This window comes from Lithobates pipiens, unplaced genomic scaffold (genome assembly GCF_037356315.1).
Source record: "Lithobates pipiens isolate NorthernLeopardFrog02 unplaced genomic scaffold, aLitPip1_a1.2 Scaffold_18, whole genome shotgun sequence".
In the NCBI taxonomy this organism is placed as follows: Eukaryota; Metazoa; Chordata; class Amphibia; order Anura; family Ranidae; genus Lithobates; species Lithobates pipiens.
Window position 1 is genome coordinate 168,502,979 of NW_027507758.1, and position 19,257 is coordinate 168,522,235.

General features: G+C 41.9%; 1 protein-coding gene across 3 annotated transcripts in view; it reads left to right on the forward strand.

Moving 5' to 3' along the window:
- STRN (striatin) overlaps positions 1 to 18,638 on the forward strand; it is a 175,694-nt gene extending 157,056 nt beyond the window's left edge. For all 3 annotated transcript variants that reach the window (XM_077486360.1, XM_077486362.1, XM_077486361.1), the window contains 6 exons: positions 1,529 to 1,650; positions 1,767 to 1,934; positions 10,038 to 10,178; positions 10,501 to 10,608; positions 14,046 to 14,132; positions 17,682 to 18,638. In XM_077486360.1, coding sequence (XP_077342486.1) covers positions 1,529 to 1,650; positions 1,767 to 1,934; positions 10,038 to 10,178; positions 10,501 to 10,608; positions 14,046 to 14,132; positions 17,682 to 17,851 — 796 coding nt within the window. In that variant the 3' untranslated portion in view covers positions 17,852 to 18,638. The remainder of the gene's footprint in view (positions 1 to 1,528; positions 1,651 to 1,766; positions 1,935 to 10,037; positions 10,179 to 10,500; positions 10,609 to 14,045; positions 14,133 to 17,681) is intronic.
- The last annotated feature ends 619 nt before the right edge of the window (positions 18,639 to 19,257 follow it).

Sequence of the window (19,257 nt, forward strand, 5' to 3'; positions counted from 1 at the left end):
AAGAAGAAAATTCCTCCTTTTCATGTTATAGTGCTCTCCACCAGGGCTGTTAGTGCTTCTTGAGCAGTGTACCACCAGGCCTCCATGGCTCAGATCTGCAAGGCCGCAACTTGGTCTTCAGTCTATACATTAACCAGATTCTGCCAAATTGGTGTAAAAGGTCATGAGGATATCGCCTTTGAGCGCAGTGTACTACAGGCTGCAGTATGACTCCTCTCGTCTCTTGGTGTCTCCCTCCCTTCCGTTGCCATTGCTATGGGACATCCCACATAGTAACTACTATGGCTCTGTGTCCTGTGATGTACAATAAGAAAACAGGATTTTTATAACGGCTTACCTGTAAAATACTTTTCTTTGACGTACATCAGAGGTCCCACCCTCCTTTGGTATATACGTGTATTGCTTTTCTACAAAACGGAGGTACTCCCAGTAGTGGGAGGGGTTATATAGGGAGTGCACTTTTTGTCTTAGGGTGTGCTAGTGTCCATCACCTGAAGCTGGCCTATAACCCACATAGTAACTACTATGGCTCTGTGTCCCATGATGTACTTCAAAGAAAATAATTTTTCAGGTAAGCTGTTATAAAAATCCTGTTTTTAATACAAGTGCATGCTACCACAGATACATCAGAACTATAAAATGGGGTAACATACATGTCAAGTTACAAAATGGCTTGTGTAGCAGTTTTATATGCTATATAATTCACCGAAAGTTGAATGCTACATTATGCATCTGTACTTACAGTATTCTTGGTCCCCCTGCAAAGTCCACATATACCTGTTGATTCTGCCAGAGAAGTCCACCTCTTCGTATGATGGGTAGTAGCAGTGCTGCACTGCTCCTGAATCCAGATCAGAGCTTGTAGGGTGTCTCTGCTTGCCATACATTGGGATCAAAAAAATTTGCAGGTGGCATGACTATGCTGTTATCAATGAGAAGCCTGTAACTTGGCACCAGACTTTGTCTATTCCTGACCCCTGCTTTTTGGATTGACAGTACTGCCTTTGTTAATGAAATGTGAATTGCTGTGTTTGAGAGGAGTCGTCTGAGACACAAATTTAAAATTTGCCTTTCGGAGTTCTGGATCACACTGAATGCGGCTTTGAAATCGTGTAATTTCACTTGAAATTGCATGATTTCAAAGCCGCATGTCAGTGTGACTTGGATGACATCTGTGTGACTTCATGCACAGATGTCTATGCAAGTGGCACTTGAAATCAGCAAAAATAGTGCAGAAACTTTTCCAAATTGGTGCAGCACCGCAAAGTCAGCGTCGCACCGATTTTGACCGGTTCTATTGCCGACAATAGGGTGCGGCTTGTCATGCGATTTGAACTGTCACATCGCATGACAAGTCGCACCATTGTGAACGGAGGGTAAAGTACCTTTTTGTTTACTTTAAGGCTCGTGCATCGCATAGTAAGTTTATTTGGTACTTAAGGCTGTGTCATAAAGAACCCTTTAGTTGTATTTTAAATGTATGACCAGAAATATGGGCAGGATAACCCCTCCACATGCTATTTTTCAGGGGCCCTGTTCTATGTGTGGTAATGAGCAATAACGGGGAGCAGTGTTACAGTGGAGGAACAGATGGCATTATCCAGAGTTGGAATACACCAAACCCAAATGTGGATCCATATGATTCTTATGGTAAGTTACCATTATAGCCCTTTTTACAGTTTGTATGAATATTGTAGCCAGATACATTGCTGTACACTGTAATGTGACCTAAATCTGTTGTTTTTTTTTCTCCCCTCCCCAACAAGATCCTTCTGTACTACGAGGGGCATTTGAAGGCCACACCGACGCTGTGTGGGGCTTGGTGTACAGTGCGAGCCACCAGCGCTTGATGTCTGCCTCGGCAGATGGTACAATAAGAGTATGGAATGCTCTGGAAGCCTCTCCTGCATTAACCATATTTAACGATAACCAAGGTAACATTAAAGTTAGCAGTTGGACAAAATATTTTTATTTTTTTCATGTTGCTATAGTGTTTGCTTTTACGTACATGAGTACTCCTTCAGCTGTGTGAAAGACTGTTCACATAAAATATGGTAGCTGTCTGAGTGACACACATAAAGGGAGTAAAAACAAAGTGGATGTAGAAATAGCATTACCTCTGCTGTTTGTTCATTTAGAAGATTTTTTTCTATCAACAGCTACTGATAAATTCATGCTGGATGTGTTAAACTCTGAACGTGTCTGGCAGCCACCAAGCACAAGTTTTTCCTGGTGTTCTCTCTGCGACAACCCCTTTTCAAAGCATCTCTAGTCTTTCACAGTTTCTTGTAGATTCAGGCTTGGATATCATTCTGGAAGGTTCTCATTAGTCGATAGCACATATTCCCAGTTTATTATCGATGCTGGTGTTCCAGTTCAGATAAGACTGATATTCAAGTCAGGAGTTCTTAGTCCAGAGCAGGATTATTAGTGTTGCCCTAAATTTTCAATAAGCAGCGCTTTAAATACCTATACAGCTGGTCAGTTTAGAGTTCACTATGAGGGACCTAAAATATTTGCACCCAATATGTTGTGCAGTTTACATACATAAGCCTGGCCTTTGCATGCTCATGTTCAGTTTTATATATATTATTTTAAACTTTTAACAACTTATTTTATTAGTTAAAATTTGACTTCCTTTATCATACATAATGGGACACAGAGTGAGGCTAATATTAATTACCTACTGGGTTATACTTCATGAATGGAATCTGGTAGACCAAAGGTCTTTAGACAGGAAGTGATACCCTATATAACCCCTCCCATAGAGGAAGTACTTCCGTTTTGTTTTTACCAGTGTCTGCAAGATTGATAGGCACATTTGTCTGAGCTCTCTTGAGTTCCAGGCCTTGAAGTCCCAGCATGGTTCTAAAATCAAACGATTGACCGATCGGATCCATTTGAAACAAGCTTATATGCTAAGATAAATGGCACCCGAGCCTCGCAAAGAAGATGCAAGGATCCTGCGAGATTTTACCTGACACTGGATCCTGCGTAGTGGAGTCCTGTACACCACAGAGCTAAGGCATTCCTGCAGGGTGCTGTACAGGGACCCTAAAACACTAAAAAAGTACCCAGTCTTTGAAGGTCCTCAAGTGACAGTAACCCGCCCTGATGGGTGAAGATTGGGCTCTTAGTTTCCAGGGTTGCCCTGCGCCTGGATGGGTAAGTAAACCCCCCCCCCCTTATTTACTTATTGTGGGGTGCCCTATGTGGGGTGCCCTATTGTGGGGCGCCCCTGTGTAGCGCTGACCGCAGGGGAAAGTTTTGGGCTGACTGTTGGAAATAGTAGCTTTCTTGTCTTTTGCAGTCTTGTTGTCTTTGCAGATGGTCCATGCACAAAAATTTGTTGTCGCACCAAAAAATTGCGTACATGGGACCGCGCAGGTGCAGAACACCTCAGCACACAGCCATCTCCCAGGGGACAGCTGTGGGACACGGAGCAGGCTCTGAAAACCTTTCGCTTTCAGCAGTTCATTCCTGCTTACCCGGGTCACGTGAGTCCCCAGGTGTTGGTTGGCAAGCTAAAGAGCTTAGCAAGATTGCATAGGGATTTGGTGAGCCCTATTAAGGGGTCTCCCTTCTTGGGTTAAATACTTAACCCAGGTACTCAATTTTTGTGGCTTGCGATGTCTTCAAAAAAGAGGAATGTGGTTTACATTACAGCTAAAGGCACACCTATGTCAGTAACTCCTAAGGAGCCTATTCAAAACCCTAGTGTTGTATCCCCTGAGAGACCAGAGGCTTCCGGGCAATCTGAGACACTGTGCCTGTCTGGTATTGTGCCTAGTCAATGCTGTTGCTTCAGCCTTAATCACCAGGGATGAATTGTCCTCAGCCCAACCGGGTTAGAGCACAGGATTGCTGCCATGATTGCCTCCATCCTGCAGGGTGGTAAGAAGAGTGACAGATCCCCCTCCTCTAAGCCTCCTAATTTGGGGCAGGAATGGATTGAGGAAGGGTAAGAGCTAGATGCTAAGGACTTGGGAGCCCAGCAGATGAGTCTGCTTCTTGGCAATCTGGGCGAGATGATGTACAGTTGATATCAGCCTCTTAGTCACAGAGGCTTTTGAGCCAGACTCTAACTAAGATGGTTCATTCTGCCTTTAAGTTACCCCTGCAGAGGTTTTCTCTTTGGGGTCCCTGAATCCTCCTCAGGCTGCACAGGCTTTCACCTTGCACCCGCTGTTAGAACAGGTGGTGTATGCTGATTGGGAATATCCTGACAGGATTTTTGTTTCTCCTAAAAGTTTTCCCTTTTTATATCCATCACATGGAGGAAAAGTTTAAGAAATGGAGAATGCCAGCTGTAGACGCGGCAGTCTATTCCTTAAACAAGAACTTAACTTTTCGAGTGGATAATGCACAGGGCTTGAAAAACCCTGTTGACAAGAAGCTATAGTTATTATTAAAGACTTCCTTTTATTTGACCAGTTCAGCTTTTCAGCCAGCTGTCACAGCAATTGGAGTCTGCCAGTCCTTAAAGGATCAAGTCAGACCGCTTGATAGGCCTTACCAGGAGGCGGCTGTTATGGCTGAAAATAGGGCAAATATTCCTCAAGCACTGTGTTTTTCTGTAGATGCCTTAAAGGAGTATATACTAGAGGTCGACCGATATGGGTTTTTCTCTGGCCGATATTTATAAATCATGGTGGCCGATGGCCGATATGTTAGGCCGTCCCCCCCCCCCCCCCCCCTAGCTACGACGGTAAAACTAGCAGCGTTTTACCGTCAACACCTGCCCACTCCAGTGTGAAAGCAGCCTTAAGTAATAAGTGATACAGAAAATTTCTAACATTTTAACATTTATTAAACAAATCTCCAATTAGTTCACTTGTATGTATAATTTAGATAAAAAAAAGCTATATATTAAATACACAAAAACAGGTAATCAAAACTTTTGAATGAAAAGAAAATGGGCTAACTACTTCTTTTTTTTAAATCATTAGTGTATTTTTTCCCCAAAAAATTGCGTTGGAAAGACCTCTGCGCAAATACCGTGTGACATAAAATATTGCAACGACCACTATTTTATTCCCTAGGGCATCTGCTTATATATATATATATATATATATATATATATATATATATATATATATATATATATATATATATATATATATATATATATATATATATATATATATATAAATAATTTTTGGAGTTCTAAGTGATTTTCTAGCAGAAAATACAGGATTTTTACTTGTAAGCATCAAGTGTCAGAAAAGATTTAGTCTTTAAATGGTTAAACTGAGAACTCCTACACACAGAGTTCAGTTCAGCACCCCGAGTCTTTACCAAGGTATTGGCTACAATTTTGGCGTTTTTGTGACAATGCGGGATTGCAATTGTAGGTTACCTAGACGATCTCCTCCTGAGAGCATCTTCCACCTCAGAATTAAAGGAGGATGTGGCAATCACCATGCAAACTTTGCACGAATTTGGGTGGCTGTTAAACCTAAAAAAGTCAGTGCTCATACCAACTCAGCGCTTGGAGTACCTAGGCTTACTGCTGGACTCCATGAAAGCAAGAGTTTTTCTCCCTTCAGACAAACTGTGGACTCTCAGCCGCGGTAAAACTATTGATGAACCACAGGTGGTCGTTGCTGTGCTTCTGCATGCGAGTCCTGGGCCTCATGGTGGCCTCCTTTTGAGGTGGTACTATACGCCCAGTTTCACACCAGAGTCTTGCAGAAGGAGATATTGACAAAATGGGACAAATCTCCATTATCCCTGGATCGGCAGATTCGGGTGAGCCAGTCAGTCAGTGACACCCTGCTCTGGTGGCTGGGGTCCCCGTCACTTCGGTCCGGGAAGTCATTCCTACCTCTATATTGGACAGTGATCACAACGGCCACCAGCCTGACCGGCTGGGGTGGAGTATTGGGAGTACAGTCGACCCAAGGCCTCTGGTCAGGGGAGGAATCAAAGTTGCCGATCAGTGTGCTCGAGCTCCGAGCGATCAGGCTACGCCTCTCCACATGGTCGATGAGACTGAGGGCGTCCAGTCAGACAACACCACGGCGGTGGCATATGTCAACCTTCAATGAGGAACAAGCTGCAGCATGGGAGGTCATTCACATCCTTCAGTGGGCAGAGCGACCAGTACCGGCCTTATCGGCCATTTACATTCCGGGAGTAGAGTCGCCAGATGCTGGACCCAGGAGAATGGGCGTTGCATCCGGAGGTGTTCAGGCTACTGTGCCTGCGGTGGGGCACACATAAATGTAGATCTCCTGGCCTCCCGGCTCAGTCGGAAGGTGCCAAGATTCGTATCCAGAACAAGAGATCCTTGGGCAGATGCATCAAACGTGCTGGTGGCTCTGTGGGGTCAGTACCGTCTGATCTACACCTTTCCTCCGCTAAAACTGCTACCACAACTGCTCCGCAGAGTGGAGGCTGAGGGGATTCCAGTAATACTGTTTGGCCCAGATTGGCCTCGGCGCCCCTGGTACACTGACCTAGTACGCCTAGTTGCGGACACTCCCTGGTGACGACCGTTACGAGAGGACCTTCTGTGTCAAGGTCCAAATCTCCATCTTGCTTTACCATCCCTGGTTTTAACAGCATGGCTGTTGAGAGCCAGGTGCTAAGGAATCAGGGCCTGTCGGAGTGTGTGATTTCAACTGTTGAGGGCTCAAATCTTCTTCCTGGAAGATATGCCATCATACCTGGAAGGCCTACATCTCCATGTATGAGGAGAAAGGGTGGCGTCCAAGCACCTATTCCGTTTCCAGAATCCTGCTGTTTCTACAGCGAGTGGTAGACTAGAAATTGTCTTTAAGCACCATTAAGGGACAAATATCAGCCTTAGCTGTTTTTTTCCAACGACCCCTGCAGTCTCGCTCTCTAGTGAGCACTTTTATTCAAGGGGCCCTGCATGTAGCTCCTCCGGTGCATCCACCTTTACCTTCTTGGGATCTGAACCTGGTGCTATCGGTGCTTCAGAAACCGCAGTTTGACAACATCAGTGAAATCTCTTTGTTGACTCTTTCTCAGAAAGTGGTCTTCCTAGTGGCCATTACATTGACCAGGAGGGTTTCGGAACTGGCGGCCTTGTCTTGCAAGCCACCCTATCTGGTTATCCACAAGGATAAGGTGGTGTTGCGTCCGCAACCTTTTCTGCCGAAGGTGGTTTCGGCGTTTCACATCAATGAAAACATTGTGTTACCATCTCTGTGTCCTAAACCAACACATCCTAAAGAGGTGGTCCTTCAAATCCTGGACGTGGTCCAGGATCTAAGGGTATATTTATCTGCCACGGCTCCCTTTCGGAAGTCAGACTCTGTTTCGGTAGCTGGTCCGAAAAAAGGTATGGCGGTCTCGTCGGCCACCATCTGCAGGTGGATCAGACATATTGTGGTCCATGCCTTTGCCTTGAAGGGGCAGGTGCCCCCCTTTCCTGTCACGGCCCATTCCACCAGGGCAATGGAACCTCTTGGGCTTTCCTACACAAAGCGTCAGTCGCTCAAGTGTGTAAGGCTGCTACTTGATCGTCTGTTCACACCTTTACCAAATTCCACAAAGTGGATGCCTGCTTTGGCCGCAAAGTTTTGCAGGTGGCCGTGTAATGTTGCAATTCTGCACTCTTTCTTCTGTTTTTTAAAGTAAATTTTGAGTATTGATGCACTGTTGCATTTGTTGACTGCAAGTTCTGATGCGGCTAGTTAAGATGGTGACTCCCCTGTTAGGGAGCACTTTTGGTTGTGGGTGGAGTTTTTATGCTGTTCCCACCCCTCGTTATGACACTGCTTGGGGTCGTCCCTACGGTCAAGACTAATGGAGCTGTGTCAGTCAGTGAACGAAAGAGAAAATAGGATTTTTGTACTCGCCATAAAAAATCCTTTTCTGTGAAGTTCACTGACTGACACAGCACCCTCCCCCTCCTATTGGTTTACGTTATACTGCTTGTTGACGTACTGAGCTGCAGGAAGCAGGCTGAGTGAGGGGTTATTACAAGAGGGACCGCACCCAAACCCACCCCCCGCTCCAACCCCCCCATCCCCCCCGCGGAACTGTAAAGTTCTGTTTTTTTTTTTTTTCACATGTATTACATGTTCTGCCTAGTCCTCGCCTGAAGGTGGCGTAATAACCCTACGGTCAAGACTAATGGAACTGTGTCAGTCAGTGAACTTCAAAGAAAAGGATTTTACGGTGAGTAAAAAAAATCCTATTTTCTTTGAGTACATCACGGGACACAGTCCCTCCCCTTTTTTGTTGAGTAAGTGCTTGCTACAATATTGTACTTCCTGTATGGGGGGGGGGGGGTTATATAGAGGATCACTTCCTGTCTAAAGACCTTTGGTCTACCAGTGTCCATTCCATTCACCTGGAGATGAAGTATAACCCAGTAGGTAATGAATATTAGCCTCACTCTGTGTCCCGTGATGTACTTAAAGAAAAGTAGGTAAGTATGACAAAAAAAAATCCTATTTCTTGATATAGCAAGGCTAACAATCCCCCTGATTTGATAGCATTGGGCAAATGACTGTTTATGGAGACCTCGGGTATCTGGTACCCCTAATGTCTCCCAGCATGCACAGGAAAAAAAAAAAAAAAATTTTGGCCTCTCCCGGAACAGTGATGAGAAATATTTCAATGGGAACTCTAGTTCTGGTGACCTTGGTGGATCGTTAGGAGAAGCCAACAGTTAGATTGCTTAATAAGTATGTGTCAAGATTAAAAGAGAAAAAGGTTTTATATGCAGTGTTGGATTGATCTATAATGGCTAATAGTTAGGATATCCTTCTCTATATCAGGATCAGGATTAGGATACCTTGACCATAGGTCTTTTATACTCCCGAAGAGGAAGTAACCCTGTAAGCAAAAAACATTTTCCCCTTCCCTGCAAAGTAAAGGCATAATGTGCTAGTATGCATTGCATACTAACACATTATGTGACACTTAGAAAGGCCGCGCCGTCCCCATCCATCTTCGCCCCTCTTTCTTCCAGGGCCGCGGACTCCGGCTATGTGACTGACCGGAGCCGCCAGTCACGGCACTTGCTCTTGAAGAAACAGCACGGGCGGCCGATCCTTCAGAGCGCATGCACCGATGACCATTTCGGCACAGTATACAGTAGGTATCTCCTAAACTGCGCATGTTTAGGAGATATTTACAGTATCTATAGGTAAGCCTTATATATATATATATATATATATATATATATATATATATATATATATATATATATATATATATATATATATATATATATATATATAATATATATTTACCTATATATTTACCTATAGGTACAAGTACTGCAGGGACGTTTACAACTGCTTTAAATGTGTTTTAGTTGAATGAGCTCTGTTCTGCAGATTCTAGCTTCTATCAACTGTTTTTGAAATATAAGGCCAAGAGGAATGTGAAACCTAGGTGGTTATAAAAATGTACCGTATTTATCGGTGTATAACGCACTTTTTTTCCCTTTTTTAAAATCGGGAAAATCGTGGGTGCGTGCTATACGCCAATCCCCGCCATTCTCCGCTGATTGTAAGCGGAGTGACCGCCGCCGATATACACATAGCCAAGTATACTCAGCTAGACTCGGCTCCTCTTGGCTCCGCTCATAGTCATGCCCAGTCTCGCCATTGGACGTGTTATGCCCATCATAGGGGCAGGACCGCAAGAGAAGCAGTGTATATCGGCGGCACTCGCTCCTCTCCGCTCAGTCAGTGGAGATCGGCGACAATTTTAAATAGCCTTCAATGAGGCTGGGCAATGCTGCAATAACAGAAGGCTGCAGAGACGCTAGGCAAGGCTGCAGATGGACACTGATAAGGCTACATTGATGGGAATTTAAATGTAATTTTTTTTCCTTAAACTTCCCTCCTAAACTTGGTATGTGTGTTATACGCTGATAAATACGGTATATTGTGAATTTCCATACTGTTATTTTTGTAGTTGAAGGTCTGACCCAGTGATGTATGTACAGCAGCTAAATCGGTAAAGCCTTCATATAAATGGTATCAAATAATTGATTTTATGATGATGTGCTGTATTGTACATTAACGTTTTACTTTTTTATACAGAATTAGGAATTCCTTCGTCTTTGGACCTAGTAAGTAGTGACCCAGCCCATATGGTTGCATCATTTAGCACTGGTCACACAAGCATCTTAAACATGGAAACACATCAGAAAGTCCTAACGTTAGAGTCTTGCATAGATACAGGTATGTCTCAGAATCTCAGATTTCTGCTTGATTATTAAAGATGTGTTAAAATCTCTAATAGTTTAAAGAAATAAAACCTACGGTCTATATTGGTGGCAGTGGAATAAGATGGTTATTTCCATTTTACACAAAGTGCTTAGATGTTATGAAAACTAGCCAAGTTTTTAAATGTGTACTACCTGCTAAATTTTGAGTAATAAATACTGTTTGTGAAGTTGATTTTGTAGAATAATAAACTATAATGATAAAAGCTAAATTTATTCAAAAAGTCAACAGAGGCATTTTTTTTTCAGTAGATTTATGTATGTATTGTTCTCTCTAGGTGTTAATGCTAGCTGCCAGATAAATAGAGTAATCAGCCATCCGACTCTTCCAATCAGCATCACTGCTCATGAAGATCGTCACATTAAATTTTATGATAACAATACAGGTATGTGTATCATTTTTGGAAGTAAAGTACAAAAAAAAATTTAAGTTATGACCCCCCCCCCCCCCCCAAATTTCAAGGATTCTTAAATGTAGGAAACCCTCCCTAATGACTTTTGTTTATAGTATATAGGGTAATGGAATTATCCATGGATGATTTGAACATGGAGGTGCTCGGGAAATGGTCCCATAGAAATCTACAGGAAACCATTTAGCAAGTGTGGCCAGCACAAAGATTTATGTAACTAATTACTTTGATACTGTATAGCCTTTTAAATATTACCTTTAGAGCTGTTTAGGGGATTATCGCATTTAATTCCTATTTCCAGCGTGATTCTTGCTGCAGAACTACTTTGAAATTTTCCCCTCTTGGGTTCACATGAATCCTATTGAGTGCCAGTAAGGAAAGACAGGAGGTGTGAAAATTATGTTTCAATCCCACACAACGTCTAATGGGAGTAGTCCTCTTTCCACACAACGTTGCTGATAAGAGGATTTACTGTAGCCTCTTGATAGTAAACAATCGCGTAGCAGTTTTGCTTCATTCTCAATCTTCATCCATTGATCAGTTCCGCCCTTAATCTGACGCATTGACTAAAAGGGATACTGTCAATAAGCAGGGTCGGATATGCACTATGTGTATGTAAAATAGTATTTCATGCCGTTGACTTCCTATGGAGGGTAGTGGTAAGTGAACCATCCTTTTGTACCATGATCTGCCGGTCCAAAATAACATTTTCTGAACTGCACTCCTTTGTGAATTTTAAATTAATAGTATTTTTGCTATGTGCCAATAAGATGTGGCAGGGGTACATAGAAAGGGCTTCATCTGAGCAGAAAAGCTGTCTGGCACAATCATAAGTCCTCAAAACCTTTGCTTTATTAGAACAGAAGTAGAACAAGGCAATCGGTTAACCTGTTTCTGCCTCACAGGGCCTTAATCATAGCTGGATTATCAGTCTTAGACCTCTTTTTAAAAGTAACCACCTGCTATAGGCGAAGACTGCTCTTGATTGGTAATAGGCATCAGGCAAAAATAAAGACCCAAATTCAAAATCAAGCAATTGGATAATCAGGTAAAACACTGTCTGACACAGATGAGTAACAGGACTTATAACACAATAACTACCAAGGGCCAAGCTCGTTTTAGTAATACGTTAACGTCTCACCTGTAGTTAAGACCCAGTGGTCTCTTGTCTCTAAATGACACACCCACTGGGCTTCTCTCTCACCAGTCCCTGCCCTCAGGAAGCTTACAATCTAAGGTCCCTAATTGACATTCATGCATAGACATATTAGGGCCAATTTAGACAGGAGCCAGTTAACCTTCCAGCATGTCTTTGGAGTTTGGGGAAACCAGAGTACCCGGGGGAAACCCACCCAGGCACAGGGAGAACATGCAAACTCCATACAGGGTAGTGCCTTGGTTGGGATTGATAAGACTTCTATGGAACTCAGAGTTCACAGCTCCCTTACTAGACCCTAGAATGAAAAGGAGGTTGTGTCTTAATTATGTATGTCCCTAAAACCTTGGCACACATTGTAACTTTTTGCCTTCACTGGCCAACCTTTATATGGGTTAATGGCATAGCCCCTTTGAAGATAATCCACAAAGTTTTTAGGACATGGTGTGATCTTTTTATTGACAACTCCTGTTGATTTGAAGTGGGACAAACAATGATCTTCAGTGATTTTTGTTATATATTAATGATGATTTGAATGTCATTTACGTGCAGGTGGAAAAATGTAGATGTTACTTTAATAAGTGATACTGCCTCTGGGGCTGTGAACACCCCTACCTTTCACAAGCTTACAGCTGGCAAGTCTATTGGGAATGCCAGCAGATATTCCCCCAAGTCACACAATGAAGACTATCCCCACTGGGGAGTTTGTTAAAGTTCTCCATAACTGTTCTTCCATTGTATCATTTGGGGCAAAAACTGAAGCCATTGCATAATGTTTGAGAACTGGAGGGGTACCCTAGCTGGTTGAAAGAGAAAGGGAAGAGATTAACCATTTTCAGATTGAGGAGGCCAAGTCCAAGAAGTCCAGTGTCTCTTCCAAAAAAAAAAAAAAAAACATGTAGCAGGTACACTTTCTTTGCTTAGTAGGTATACATATGATACAATTGTACAATGAGGTAGTGGACATCAAGAGAAACCTTCCTATAGTATATGCCAATCCCTATAAAAGGCTGCAGATTTGTCAGTCTCATAACCCCAATTCTAGAATCCAGATTTTCAACCTATTTTTTTACTGATTTAAATATAAAAAAATACAAGTAGCACTTGGTTGTCAACCCACGGTTCTTATAGATGTGACTTAGCCACTTGTAGATACTGCCGAAGTTGTAAGGGAGCTAAAGAGGTTTTTCATGTTCTTTAAGTGATGGCTTCCCTATTGATCATTGTGTTAATTGTAGAACTAAAAAATTTAATTTGTCATTTATTGCTTGCAGTGCAGTATGTAGTATGTATTATCTGACCTCTCAATAGTTTTGGCAAGCACTGGTGTGGAGGTCAGGGCACGTTGCTATCAAAAATTTCCAACATGTCTTGACATTTTAGGGACATACATAATGGAGACATGACCTCCTTTTTAATTCCATGGCCTGCAAAGGGTGCTGAGAAAAACTGCATCAGAGATAGCCATAGAAAGCTATTGCAGAGAGATATTCTGTGTGCTGGGAATATGCCCTTGAACACATAGGGCCCTAAATACAGGTACCATTTAGTGTGCATCCCTGTCAAACCACAGTGTATTTCGGTCTGCCATAGACTTTGACAGGTATCAAGCAGCAGGTTCGGATGCTGCATCTATGCCTCCCAGGCACGCTAAAACACCAAGATAATGCTTGGTGTGCAAGTAGTTGTAAATGTTGTGCAATAAAATATTAGGCTAAGGAACCCATCCTTTTTTGTCCATGGCATTTTCATTTGTTTTATTAAAAGCATTCTTTTGACTCGAGCAGTATGATTTTTAACTATTGAATAAAAACTCACGGATGGCATCTGTATTTGCAACGGTACCTCGTGCAATAACCAGCCCTCCTCAGGAATGATAACTATAGGGTCAGATCCTGAAATCAACCAGCTGATTCTCTAAGGCAGACCATATATGGTGCAAATGTCTTTCCTGCAATCATGGGTTGCAGGAAAGAAATTTGCATGATTTCCTCATCAACACAGGCAGTGTTGACAATGCAATCGGCAAATGTCAGCTATAGTAGCCACCAGCAATAATTGCAAGAGAATCAGGCAGGCTGGTTGTACCCAAGTTGATCAACTTGGTACATTAATGGTGCAAACCCCGTATGATCGACCTAAGGGTCATAAATGAGAATTGTGCTGTAAATCTGGTTTATGCTTTGACTTGACTTGCTCTTCACATGTGCCATTTCTTTAACTTTATTAAGATGTTCTTTTTCCATGTTTCCTCTAGGAAAACTGATTCACTCAATGGTTGCTCATTTAGATGCTGTAACAAGTTTAGCTGTTGATCCTAATGGATTGTACCTGATGTCTGGAAGTGAGTATTGTTGGAATTTACAATATAAATTTTATATATTTGACTATTAATACCATATATATTTTTGACGCAAAAACTGTTGATACTTGTTTTGTTTTCTTTCCTTTTTTGTATTTGAACTGAACTGTCTGAGAATCTGTCTAGGAAAATAATTGTGCTGCAGTTTGTTTTACACCCATTTCAACAATCTTTCTTAACTATAAATATATTTGTGCTAATTAGAACAGTGTACGCTCCAAACTGTGTTAAATACCATATATATATATATATATATAATATTTGAAATATAAACTAAGTTCTCAGTGTCCATTCTTTTTATTCTTATTATTCTTCTTTTTTTCTTCCACTGCTTTATTTGGACACTGGGAACTTTATTTATATTTGATAGACATTGCAGAAGTAGTATTATATCATACGTTGTTTGATTTTTATTATATGTATGCTATTTAACATGGTTTGGAGTGTATACTGTGCCAGTTAGCATGTACAGTTGTGCTCATAAGTTGACATACCCTGTCAGGGTATGTCAACTTATGAGCAGAACTGTATATGTTTATAGAGGTATTGGGTGCAGCAGTGTCCCATTTTAATTGTATACACGCAGGATGTGGGAATGCACAATACTTCTAGCAGCCATCACACCATTGGTTTAATAATTTTTTTTTTTTTTTTTTTTTTGGATCTTTGCATTTACTCTGCACAGAACACACAAAGGGTTACACGGGATTGAGACAACACTCTTATCTGCTGATTGCCACAGCGGTCACTTTATCGATGCTCCTGATCATAAGTATGCATTGGAAGCTTTCCATAACATTTTACTTGCTGTGCCGGTAGCGTGCATTGAAAGTGCTCTCAGCACAGGAAGCCATTCCTTCTGGGTGCATATACAGTATCTCACAAAAGTGAGTACACCCCTCACATTTTTGTAAATATTTTATTATATCTTTTCATGTGATGGCACCAAAGAAATTACACTTTGCTACAATGTAAAGTAGTGAGTATACAGCTTGTATAACAATAAATTAGCTGTTCCATCAAAAAAAAAAAAACTCAATGCACAAATTGGGCCCAATTAGCCATTTTCCCTCCCTGGTGTCATGTGACTCAGGTGTTGCAAAGTCTCAGGTGTGAATGGGGTAGCAGGTATGTTAAATTTGGTGTTATCACTCTCACTCTCTCATACTGGTCGCTGGAAGTTCAACATGGCACCTCATGGCAAAGAACTCCCTGAGGATCTGAAAAAAATAATTGTTGCTCTACACAAAGATGGTATAGGCTATAAGAAGATTGCCAAGACCCTGAAACTGGTTTTGCCCACTCTGCTGCAGCTCATACAGCAGTTTAACAGGACAGGTCAGGCCTCGCCATGGTCGACCAAAGAAGTTGAGTGCACATGCTCAGCGTCATATCCAGAGGTGATCTTTGGGAAATAGACGTATGAGTTCTGCAAGCATTGCTGCAGAGGTTGAAGGGGTGCAGGATCATCCTGTCTGTGCGCAGACCATATTCCACACACTGCATCAAATTGGTCTGCATGGCTGTCATCCCAGAAGGAAGCCTCTTATAAAGATTATGAACAAGAAAGCCTGCAAACATTTGAAGACAGGCAGACCAAGGACATGAATTACTGGAACCATGTCTTGTGGTCTGATGAGACCAAGATAAACTTATTTGGTTCAGCTAATGTCAAGCGTGTGTGGTGGCAACCAGATGAGGAATACAAAGACAAGTGTGTCTACATTCAAGAATGGTGGTGGGAGTGTCATGGTCTGGGGCTGCATGAGTGCTGCCGGCACTGGGGAGCTAAAATTCATTGAGGGAACCATGAATGCCAACATGTACTGTGACATACTGAAGCGGAGCATGATCCCCTCCCTTCGGAGACTAGACCACCAGGCAGTATCCCAATATAACAGCCCCAAACACACCTCCAGAATGACCACTGCCTTGCTATAGAAGCTGAGGGTAAAGGTGATGGACTGACATAGAATGTCTCCAGACCTAAAACCTGTGGAGCATCCTCAAATGGAAGGTGGAGGAGCGCAAGGTCTATAACATTCACTAGCTCTGTGATGTCGTCATAGAGGAGTGGAAGACCTGTGAAGCTCTGGTGAACACAATGCCCAAGAGGGTTAAGCCAGTGCTGGAAAATGATGGTGGCCGCACAAAATATTGATGCTTTGGGCAAAATTTGGACATTTTCACTTAGGGGTGTGATCACTTTTGTTGCCAGAGGTTTAGACATTAATGGCTGTGTGTTGAGTTATTTTGAGGGGACAGCTAGTTTACACTGTTATACAAGCTGTACACTCACTACTTTTCATTGTAGCAAAGTGTCATTTCTTCAGTGTTGTCACATGAAAAGATAAAATATTTACAAAAATGAGAGATGTGTACTCACTTTTGTGAGATACTGTATGCAGCCGCTCAGTGTTAAAGCCCACGTGCCAAGAAGCCACATATATGCGTACAGCCGTTGGGAACAGGTTAAGATAATCATTGCCTGGGAACATGTGAAGGCAGTGATGACCTGAACTTACCCACTGTCAACATTGCCAGCTTATAACGGATGGTGGGACATCAAATACTAAACAGTAGCACATGTATGAATTGATGCATAGTGTCTCAAATGTTCTACAGTGCAGATTTCTTCCGTGACAGCCAACTGTTACTTCAGAAAATTAAATTACATAATTTGTCAAAAATAGATTACTGTAGCGAAAGTACAGGGCAAAGGGTCATGCTATAAGTTTTGCTCATTGTGAAGGCTTTAAAATGGCACAGCATTGACTTGATTGTTAGAGCGAGGCACAGTGTGTCCATTATATACTTTCCATGCCTGACTCATGTTGGTTCAAGGCAAATGAAATTGTAGGGCAGGGGGGCACATGAGTGGCTCAGTCTCCACTTTGTGAGCTGCTTGCGTTGATAGCTAGCAACCACTGAAAATGAGAAATTAGTTATTGTTATACAGGATTTGTATAGCGCCAACAGTTTGCGCAGTGCTTTACAAAGTTGGGGCAAACTACAGTTACAATACAATTTGATACAGGAGGAATCAGAGGGCCCTGCTTGTTAAAGCTTGCATCCTAAAAGGGAAGGATCAAGTGATACAAAAGGTAATAACTGTAGGGGATGATCTGATGGAGAAAATAAAAGTACAGTTAGGTGGAGGCAGGATAGGCTTCTCTGAAAAGTTGAGGGATCACCTAAAAGTGCAGAGTAGTAGATAGTCGGACAGATTGGGGTAGGGAAATTCAAAGGATGGGAGAAGTCGAGGAGGTGACAAAGGATCTAAAGAGCATCTTGGGAGGAACGAAGAGAACAATTTGGTTGGTATTTTGAGACTAGGTTAGTGATGTAGCTGGGGGCCAAGCTGTGGATGGCTTTGTAAGTTCTTGTTAGTATGTTAAATTGAACTGGTTGGGTAAGTGGCAGAGATTGGCAGAGAGGGGCAGTCTTGTAGTGACTATTTCAGAATCCTTTTGTCAGCCAGTTGCGTTCAGTTATTTTTTTACTAAGGTCTTTTTTTTACTACTTTTACAGGCCATGACTGTTCTATACGTTTATGGAACTTGGAAAGCAAGACGTGCATACAGGAATTTACAGCTCATCGAAAAAAATCTGATGAATCAATCTACGACGTAGCATTCCACCCATCAAAATGCTACATAGCAAGTGCGGGCGCTGATGCCCTTGCCAAAGTTTTTGTATGACATCAATATTACTAGTAGCTTTTAATTTACCCAAGCAGCCACATGAAACCAGAGACATTCAACTAATGCCAGAAGATTTGATTTAGCCAGACTTTCTTCTCTTCTTGTGTTCAGCGATCAGGATAAGATACAAAAATAATGTTTTGGGTTTAGTTTTGTTGGGTGCTGTTTTCTAATCGAATGGTTTGTTCAGGGTGCTGTGAACTCATCTGGTGCTTGGCGCCAAGATTCTGTCTTGCAAATGATATTACAGTAGCAGAGTTTTATTTTTAAGAGTGCACATTTGACCAGGCAGGCCTGGATCAAATTAGCTCCCATCTGCCAGTATGTATGGTGGCTGTGGCAACGAACAGATTATGGGAACGCTGACCATTGGAATGGCAAGTAACTACATGAAAGGAAACATGCCATGAGAGTTCTTACCATTTCTTTTCTTCACCAACCGCTCTAGCAAGTTTTTTTTTGAAAACCTGGAGCTGCCCAAATCTATTTGTGCATCTTTCTGTTAAGCAACTGTTTAAGAAAGAGAAAATGAAAGTTCCTATCTCTTGGACAGATAATAGCACCTCAGATCAGTGTATAAAAGTACAATAGGACATATATTTGAACTGTTTTTTGACTACCGAGGTTTGTACCCTTCGAATGTACTTCTAGAAAACATATTAGGTTTCTGAGAGGGTGAAATGCTTTTAATATAGTACCCATGACATGCACCATCGCAGACAGTCATCTCCTCTTCTTTAGTATTGGCTTATAAATGTATAACTTTTTATTATTTCCCAAGTGATTTTGCTGCTGTTTTGTTTCCGTGTACCTTTGGTACCCTAAAAAAAGGTTGTGTTTTTAGGATTGCTTTCAGTCCATGAATCTACTCCAGCACTTGACCTGTACGGAGAAAAAAAAGGTTAAAGCTAGAAGTAAGATATTACATGAGTATCTTTGGTAGGTTTTCCTCCCAGATGATAATGCATGTATGACAGCATCTGAGGGTATCTCATTCACTTTTACACAGAGAAAAGGCAGAGAATAGAGACTCAATAAATACTTTTCACAAGGTGATCAGTTGAAAGGAAAAGTGCTTGTGTGACATGAGGTTCAAAGCATCAAATCTCATGCTTGCCATGCAAGGTGACATAAATACAGTGTAGGGTTGTTGTGTTGAGTCATGGTATCACATCCATTAATGTACCAGAATTTTTACAGGTAAGGAATCAGACTTTGAGGTACTGGAGTACAACCAAATCTATAAAACAAATGAGATATATATATGTATTTTTTTTTTCACAGAAAAGTTAAAATCACATAGGATAAGACTATGTGCCAAAAAAGTTTTGCAAAGCTTACTAAATTGGATCACACTTAAACCCTATGTGGGAAGCTGAAACTATCACAAATGCATTATATAG